This window comes from Cavia porcellus, unplaced genomic scaffold, assembly GCF_034190915.1.
Source record: "Cavia porcellus strain 051 isolate PalLab524CR breed Dunkin Hartley unplaced genomic scaffold, mCavPor4.1 scaffold_7, whole genome shotgun sequence".
NCBI lineage: Eukaryota > Metazoa > Chordata > Mammalia > Rodentia > Caviidae > Cavia > Cavia porcellus.
The window spans coordinates 19,399,393-19,408,050 of NW_026947490.1; the positions used below are offsets into that span (position 1 = coordinate 19,399,393).

Below are 8,658 nucleotides of genomic sequence, written 5' to 3' on the forward strand. Positions count from 1 at the left end.
AAAGACTATATATGATCCAAAATCTATAATAAATGTTATGTAAGTGTAAGAAACTGCTGAAAGAGGCAAGTAGCTGGGATAGAAAAAGGCAGAAAGAAGGAAGGGAAAAGGAAGAAGACATAAATTTGTGTGTATGTATTTATATATCTATATAAATATGATAGGTAAGATATACTACTAATTGTACTAGTTCTTGGAAAAGAACAGTTAATATCCATATGATTAGATCAGTTGTACATGTCTATATCTGGTAATCTAAGCAATAATTTTGAAGGTAGCAATATGCAATATTACAACCATTTTTAAATTCCTATCATTGTGTTTTATAAATCCATACGGTTATTGTTTTGGGTTTGGTGTTTTTGTTTGTTGGTCTCTTTTATTTGTTGTTTTTCTTTTCTGTGTCTTTTTTTTCTCTTAAATAAAAAAAGAAACAGAGATTGTAGGGTGGTAAAAACAGGAATTCAGATTTATTCCTAATAATGCCACTTATAAGGGGATCTTCACTAAATATTTGAGTATGGTGGTTCTGAAAATAGTATTGGGGTTATTCAGTAGATCCCAGAACCAACAATGAGAACCTTGTCATCAGAAACCAATGTCTGCATTCATGTTCATGTCTTCCCTGAGAAGAAAATGCAATCATAGCCTTACTTACACATCTGTGTAAGAACATATGCATATTCATGGTTGTGTGCTGCTACAAAGCTATGGCTTTTCAGAAAATACTAACAGTTTTTTACACATATCACTAAGAAGTCTGATTCCCATTCACTAGTCTGCTTTGAAACAGAAGCCATGGTATATCCTGATGAAGGTACAGTGATAACCTGAAGTCACTGGTGTGCATGAGTAGATGAGAGTGTAGGTAAGTGTGAGGGGAGGAGACCAGGTTAGTTGCCTGCCAGGGCTCTGAAAACTCTGGACAAAGACATTCAGATTTCATAAAAATTTAAATTTTTGTGGTTTGATTAGAGAAAAGAGTAAATTTCAAGAATCTTCTCTGAAGACTAGGGGCACAGATCTGGGCTGAAGTATTTGCTGGCCTCCTATGTTCTGTGAACACTGAAATTTAAACCTTCTAAATCTTAACTTTGTCACTTATTATACCATACCCGTTGCATGGATTTTTGAGCATTAAATGAGGAGATGATAGCTACTTTCTGGGCAGGGCTGTTCAATTATTAGCTGCTGTTTCGTTCCTCTCATCCAAGTTTTATTTATTTCTTTTAATGCATGTGTTTAAACATGACAATTGTATTCATGTGTAGGTTTTGGTAATGCAGTTCTTTATTTTTTTTATACACCTTTAGTTATGTCACATCTTTAGTAAAGTGAGCAATCCTTTCTGTTTTTTCCCACTTTTATCTGTCCTGTTCCTTCTTTTCTCCTCACATTTTACCCTTTCCATGAGCCCTTTTACTTAATAGCCCTTCCCACCCACTAATATTTCCCTTTCCCCTCCATCTCTCCTTCCCCTGGCAAAGCCTTAACTTAGCGGGGAACAAAGCTCATGGTGTAGTTCCGTGGAATGGTGGCAAAGCCCACACATTTGGGGGACACGTCAATGTCCTGGGGCATCTGTGAGGACTTGAATCGGAAGTTCTGCAAGATGGAAGTGAGGAAGAGGAAGAGCTCCATTCTAGCTAGGCCTTCTCCAAAACAGTACCGCTTTCCTGGTGAAGAGAAGGATTGTCAGAGGTGAAGGAAACCCTTGCTGTTCTATGCTCCCAATTCCAAATGTTCAGTTGTATTCTCCAAGAGAGGAAGGCTATAATATTTTGGTCTGAGAAGTCTTGAGGGGAAGGTCTAAATGCACTCTGATCCTCAGTTTTCTTTATACATGAAGTAGATGAGATGCATTGCCAGGCTATAGAAATGGAAAATTTAGATGCCCCCTCCCACCACCAAGGTTTCTGTGCTGTCTTCCCCTTGCTAAGTGTCTGAAGAACTGGTTGGGTATCCTTGGAAAACAGTCTTTGACTCACTCTGAGCCTTGATTTTGTGTATCTCTGAAAAGTGTTTAATTATCCCTTCCCTTTGGGCACACATATTTGTTGTTTAGGAGTTGCTGAGCTTGCATTTGCTTGGCAGGAAAGTATATTCCAAGAGGGATTTCCTGGCTGGAGGATACTAGAATGCACCTCAGAGAGGAGAGTTGGGGTAAGCTGCCTCTATTGAACTGAGAAGTTGCTTGGCAGAAAACACTAGACACTTACCAATGGAAAAAGGCACAAAAGCATCACTCTTCTTAAACTGACCCTTCTCATCCAAAAAGTGCTGAGGGTGGAAATCATCAGGATTGGAGAAGAACTTGGGGTCTCTCAGTACAGAACCCAGGACAGGGAACACTTCAGTGTCCTGGCAGGGAGAAGAAAAGGCAATTGATAAATGGGTTAACAGTTGAGTTGTCTGAAAGCACAGACACTTAGAGCACCCCTGATGAAGATATATGGGAAGCATGGGAATTATGTTTCTTTTAAAAAGCAGCTTTGGAGGTTATGAAGTTACTTTGCCAGCGATGGGAAGTTTGTGGGGTGTTAGGGATATGTGTTTATTGAGAATGGATGTGTGAGTGACAGGACAGTGCCCTTTGGGGCAGGACATTGTGTTGAAGCTTGAGGGTGTTTATCTCTGGGATATGAAGTTAGAAGACTCTCATGACTTGCAGGTTTGTATTCCCTGAGACAGTATGCTTGGGAGACTTAGGGTGTATTTCTCCCTGGGAAGAATATTTGGTGAACAGGATATTCTTGTCCCCAAAAAACATTTCCCCTACTGGAAATGGGTTTGACAAGTAGTTTCTGGGAAAAGAGAGTGATGGATTTTCATGCAGCAGAAAATGTGGGGAGACGTGGAAATCAGGGCTTTGAGGGAAACTGCTGAACTGACACTGTTGTTAAGAAAGTCTTTGATTGAAGGCATGAGACGGGCTAGTGATCTTCTAATGGGAATAGGTATCAGGGTCCCAGGTGAGGGATGGAGCTTCCTAGAGACTAGGCCGGACACACCTTGGGGAGCAGAAAATCCCGAAACTTGGTGTCCTTGGTGACCCTGCGAGCCAGGCCCATGGGGATCATGTCTGAGAATCTTTGGATCTCATGGATCACTGCCTCTGTGTAGGGCATCTTGGCTTTGTCCTCAAACATGGGATGCCGGTTTCTGCCAATCACCCAGTCAATCTCCTCATGGATCTTGGCTGCAGGTGAAGAGAAAATGTGTTTAGTTTTCCAGGCAATTCTGATCAGGAAGTTAGTCTGAATTTGTAAAACTAGATGTATTACATAGAACTACTTGTGGCATGTATGTGGATCATCAAAACAAATACTGGCTACACACCTTTCCGGAACAGAAGCCCTTAACTTGCTTCTCTCCAGAATCACAAGGGATTCATAAGGAAGCAGACTCAGGGAATGGCCTGGTCCAGTGGGTGATAGACCCTCTGGAATTTAGACAAGCACTCTAGCAATAAATCTGGTTTCTACGAATATTTCAATGACTAGTGAAAAATGTCTGTTGTGTCTTAGTGGAATGTTCCCTGGCTCTGCAGGGTGTGTCTGAGGATCCAGAGACCTGGGAGAGGTGAAGACATTCCTCAAGGATCAGAGGAGCTTCATGGTCTGGGACCTGTTTCCCACCTATACATCCTTACCTTCTACATCTTGGTGTTTCATGAGCAACAGGAAGCCATAGCGCAAGGTTGTGCTAACTGTTTCTGTGCCAGCAAAGAAGAGGTTTAGTGTGGTCATAACTAGATTCTTCATGTGGAATTCTGTGTTGGAATCATTCTCCTATAAGAAGAATGCCTATTAGGACAAATTCATTTAACATACACTTGGAGACCTTCTGAGGTTATTTTGCTTTTTGAGCCTACCTCTGTTAGTCTGAATCTGAAGTGGGGAGAAAGACCCTGGATCTGCCAGGCTCTCGCCATGTTTCATGCACTTACTCAGTCTGCTGCATTTGTCCCAAATGCTTTTTAAGTAGTGTTTGCTTGTCCAACCATTTATTTTTAGTTTCCTTGTCATTTTTTTGTGGTTCTGGGGATCAAATTCACAGCCTCACACTTGCCAGGCGGGCACATATGCAACTGAGCTAAATCCCTGCCTCCTTGTCATTTTTAAAGTGGTGAGAATATTTAGAAAGAAACTGATAGATACTGTGAGAAAGAAGAGAGAGAGAGAGAGAGAGAGAGAGAGAGACAGAGACAGAGAGAGACAGAGAGAGACAGAGTGAGACAGAGAGAAACAGAGAGAAAGAGAGAGAGACAGACAATATTTATTGATTGCATCCTACTCATTTCCATTTGAAGCTTCCTGTAGAGGAAATATCCCTGAATACCTTAAAGTCACACTTTATTTCTTACACACGGGAGACAGGAAGATTGTGGTAGGTACACCCCACAGAAAGATTTTTAAGGCAGGTCATCTGTCCACATAGGAGTATCTAATGAATAGGCAAAGAAAAGTTAGAAAGTATGGTGGCTGTAAGTACCATACCTAGGGCCAGAAAGGATTCAGGCTATATTCCATTTGTTCCTTGTTGTGACTTCAGGAAACTCACTTGAATTCTAAGCAGAAGTTTCTCTATTTGTAAAATTGAAGTCATAGTAAGATATACAGAAGCTATTTGGGTCATTTCTACAAAACACTTATAATTGTACCTGGCATGTGGCAGTGTTGTAGAGGTGATTTGTATGCACATGTCCTGCCTGTGCATAGAGACTGACAGATAGAAAACAGTGATGGTCAACTGTGAGGGCCAGAGTGAAGATCATCATGATACAAGCCAATATGAATAGATCTTTCTCCTTCATCCCCGTCTGACAATTTTGGCCTCGTTTGGGCCTCCTCACCCTAGCTGGCATGTGTACCTTCTGCATGCGGATGAGAAAGGAGTCAATGAAGTTTCGTGGAGAATTGGGATCCAGTGTGCGCTGGTTTTGCTCCACCTTCTTGACTATGAAGTCCTCCAGCCCCTGCAGTTCCTTAAAAGCCTGTTGCTGTGGCCCTGGCAGGTGCTTCATTACTGAATAAAACATCTCATACAGCTGGATAGGGAGAAAGGGAGGACAGAAGAGAATGTCAGCTGGAGGTGGAACCTGTCTCAGGGCAAAGAAGGCACTGGCTTCAAACATCTGCCCAAGTGTTTTGGAATTTAGTTGAGGTTGAAAGAAAAATATTTTTAAGGTTTCATAAGTGATATGTATGAGGGAGGCTGTCCAGAGATTTAAGTGAGATGGGATACTTGACCACTCTTCAGATGTGGATGATAACAGCACTGATCTAAACATTAGGAGATTCAAGTTAGATTGGCTAGGGGGACATTTCAGTGTTGAGCTACACAAATGGGGTGTCTTGGTGAACCTACCTGGATGGATAAGCATTCTAGAGGGTTATGTTGTAAGTAAGTTTCCAAATACTTGCAGGATTTAGATTTGCAAATTCCATACAGATGTTCAGCCATGTGGTGTACAAGTTTTAAAGTGGGGGTTATGCTTGTGGAGGTATTTAGGTATGAAGATTTGGAATTAATGGTTTGTACCTCATGAAAACTATAGAGATGAAGGTACCAAAGGACAATTATTTCTGTGTTTGGAGACTATATCTGTAGATATATGTGTGTTTAGAGCATTGGTTATGGTATCTGTGTGTATTTAAATGGGCTGAGTAGGGGTTTTTGTCTAGATACTCCAGTCCACTGGTTTGAGACTCCTATATAGTGGTCAAATATAGCAAATACAGCAACAACTGTTTACATACTCAGAAGGGCCTGAGATGGTCATTTCTTCATATTTTTTTTGTCTTTTTCCTTTTTATCGGTACCAGGGATCAAACTCATGACTGCCTGCTTGCAAGGCAGGCACTTATGCCGCTGAGCTAAACCCCCAGCCCCCATTTCTTCATATGTTAAGATATTTAGATGACTTGGTAGGAATAGCTGTTTAATATTTGCCTAGCAGACATTTGCCCAAGTTAGAAAACTGATTAAAGGGCAGGCATCTTGGACGCAGATGCTCAGAAATAACCAATTAGGTAGTCAGGTATCCTTGGAGACTGAATTGGGTACATGTTCTGGCATCTGATGTAATGTGAAGTGGATAGTAGTGGGAATTATATTTGAGTGAACTGTAGAAGAGGATGGGAGATTGGGGTACCATGTGGAGGCGTGGTCTGCAGGTTGTGGCAGGGATGTAGGAGGGCCGGGCTGGAACACGTTACCTGTCCCGTGGAGGTAGCTGTGAACTGGAAGCTCCCCAGCATCATGCGCAAAAGTAACAGGAACTCTTTGTCCTCATAGTCAAAGCGGTCCCCAAAGACGATGGAGCTAATAATGTTGGAGACTGCTCGGCTCAGGTAGAAGGTGGGATCTATGAAAGCACCTGCAGGGTGGGAAGAGAGCAGGAGAGGCAGGGATTAAGGGATTGTGCAGTGGGCTCTCTGATACCACTCAGAATTTGTGTAGGCTACTTGAACTCCCACATGAGATGGAAAATTGGGAATAATGATGTCTCTTTATTATAGACTTATCCTCTAAGACAGGATATAGAAAAGAGATCAGACAAAGCCCTCGACACAATTCCATAATGTGTAGCTTGGCCTTGGGGTTTTCTGCTTCCCAAGGAAATGTGGATTTTCTCTCTTACCCTGTGTTTCCCGGAAGGATTCAATAAGAAAACCTATCTCCTCTTGAATTCGCTCCTCAATGCCACGCTTTCCCAGGCCGAAGTCCCTTAGTGTGGTGATGGAGAAGCGCCGGAGCGGCTTGGCACGCTCCCAGTTGCTGAAGACCACACCTGAAGATGTGAGCACAGGGAGGGAAGAGGTGAGAGCAGGGCAGGGAGGGAGCACAGACCTTCCTCAGGGAGGCTCCTGAGAGAAAGGGAGGCTTGAGAACAAGGAAGGAGTGGGAGGCTGCTGGCAGCAAAGCCACAGCCTGAGTGTAAGAGCAGAACAGTACAAACTGAATCAGAACAAAGAAATTTCCAGAAAGAGACGGACCTAAAATATGAAGAAACAGAGATGTAGACAGATAAAGGAGAAACAGAAGTACAGAGACATGCCATAGGAAGAAGAGAATGAAGGAGGTAATTGGAGGAAATGACAGAGGACAGAGGACTGAAGAAAGAGAAGTAAAAAAAAAATTTTTCTATTAGTATTGGGGATCAAACTCATGACCTTTTCCAAGAAGGCACTTACACTGCTGAGCTAAATCCCAGGCCTGAGAAGTGAAAATTTGAATCATGAAACTAGAAGTAAAAATGATAAATGAACTTAAACTGAGCTGGAGAATAGAGCAAAGCAGGTGCAGAAAAACAGAGTGTCCAAAAAGAGGATTTTCTTTACTTTGAACACAGGCAAGGAGACTTTGAAGCAGATCTTGTGTGATATTATGAAAGAGAAAAAAAGAAAGGAAGCAAGGAGATGGAAAGAATCGTGGGGCGTCCCAGAAGCTGAGGTTAACAAAAAAGGTTAGACAAATTTATAGGAGTCGGATTCCAATAGAATAATCTCAAAAGGTTTTAAGAGACACATAGATCTAGGGAAAGAACCAACATTTTGTAAGAAGGCACAGGGATACAGGAGCAGTGAGGCATGGGGGAAATTAGGCACAGAAGTCTAAGAGATCCCAGAAACTGGTATAAAGAGAGGAAACAATGAAGAGGATGTAGAAAAATGGTCAGGTGAGTCAGGGCAAGAGCTGGGAAGCAGAAGCCACCAGAGAACAAAGTGACGAGAGCTAAGACGTTTGTGAAGACACACTCCCTCATGAAGTGTTCTCCTCACCATAGCCTTGGAAGAGCCAGTCAAAGGTGGCCTGTGTGCCTCGCCCACTGAATTCCTCAGCTTGGTCCATCAGAGCTTCCTTGACTGCATCATATCCACACAGCACCACGATCGGGCGGGGACCCAAGTGGATGGTGAACACTGGGCCATAGTGCTTTCTGATCTGATGAGGGTGGGTGACAGTTGTTAGGAGGCAGTTTGCCGAACTAGCCCAGTACCCAGATATCAGGCACTGGGATGCATTTCTCCAAGGCTCTGAGAGGCAAGGAGATGAACATTGCAACCTTTTCCCCATTTAGTACCTGGTGACTGACCTTTAAAAACTCCTATCTTAAGACATTGCCTCTCCTAGTCAGTCCTTGATCACAAATCAGCAGCTCATTATTACCTCCTCACCCACCTCATTCTACCCTTCCCCTCATTGGCACCTTCATGAGTGAGTTATACATATGATCTGTGTCCAGCTGCAGGTAGTTCCCGATGAAGGGCAGTGGTGTGGGTCCAGGAGGCAGCTTCCCTTGGTGCCTTCTCTGTTTCCAGACAGACATCAAGATCATTATACTCAGGAAAGCCAGCAAAGCCACAAGAAGTAGTCCAGAGGTCAGCATTGTGCTGTGGATGTGATAGTCAGATATCAAACGCTGAGACTGCCTTTATATTACCTGAGAGAGAGGAGTGGCCTTTGGTCCTGATTATATAATTGTTTCATTTCACCTCCTAGATATAGACCCCCCCATGCACCCTCCCTAGATTGCAACATGGTAGTCAAAGTTGGGGAGGCCTCTGGAATGATGTACAATATTATTCTCCAGGTGGTTTGTGACACATCAGAAGGGAGGATTATAGGACTGTGGGTTGGTGGAGAGAAAAG

The 8,658-nt window shown here is 42.8% G+C and overlaps 1 protein-coding gene across 1 annotated transcript; it reads right to left on the reverse strand.

The window, feature by feature from the left end:
* Positions 1 to 1,268: 1,268 nt before the first annotated feature.
* Positions 1,269 to 8,433, reverse strand: LOC101788175 (cytochrome P450 2A11-like). Its single transcript, XM_063252790.1, has 9 exons — positions 8,216 to 8,433; positions 7,788 to 7,950; positions 6,647 to 6,796; positions 6,222 to 6,382; positions 4,874 to 5,050; positions 3,653 to 3,791; positions 3,012 to 3,199; positions 2,220 to 2,361; positions 1,269 to 1,676 (listed from the first exon to the last, which is right to left on the reverse strand). The coding sequence occupies exons 1-9, from the start codon at positions 8,393 to 8,395 to the stop codon at positions 1,495 to 1,497; spliced, it is 1,482 nt and encodes a 493-aa protein (XP_063108860.1). The 5' UTR covers positions 8,396 to 8,433; the 3' UTR covers positions 1,269 to 1,494.
* Between the last annotated feature and the right edge of the window lie 225 nt (positions 8,434 to 8,658).

Excerpts from the sequence above, each read along its gene's own strand:
- LOC101788175 (XM_063252790.1), bottom strand. The coding sequence starts at position 8,395 with ATGCTGACCTCTGGACTACTTCTTGTGGCTTTGCTGGCTTTCCTGAGT. Across the intron at positions 7,951-8,215 it reads TGTATAACTCACTCATGAAG|ATCAGAAAGCACTATGGCCC; the intron begins GTGCCAATGAGG and ends CACCCTCATCAG. Across the intron at positions 2,362-3,011 it reads GGGATTTTCTGCTCCCCAAG|GACACTGAAGTGTTCCCTGT; the intron begins GTGTGTCCGGCC and ends TCTCCCTGCCAG.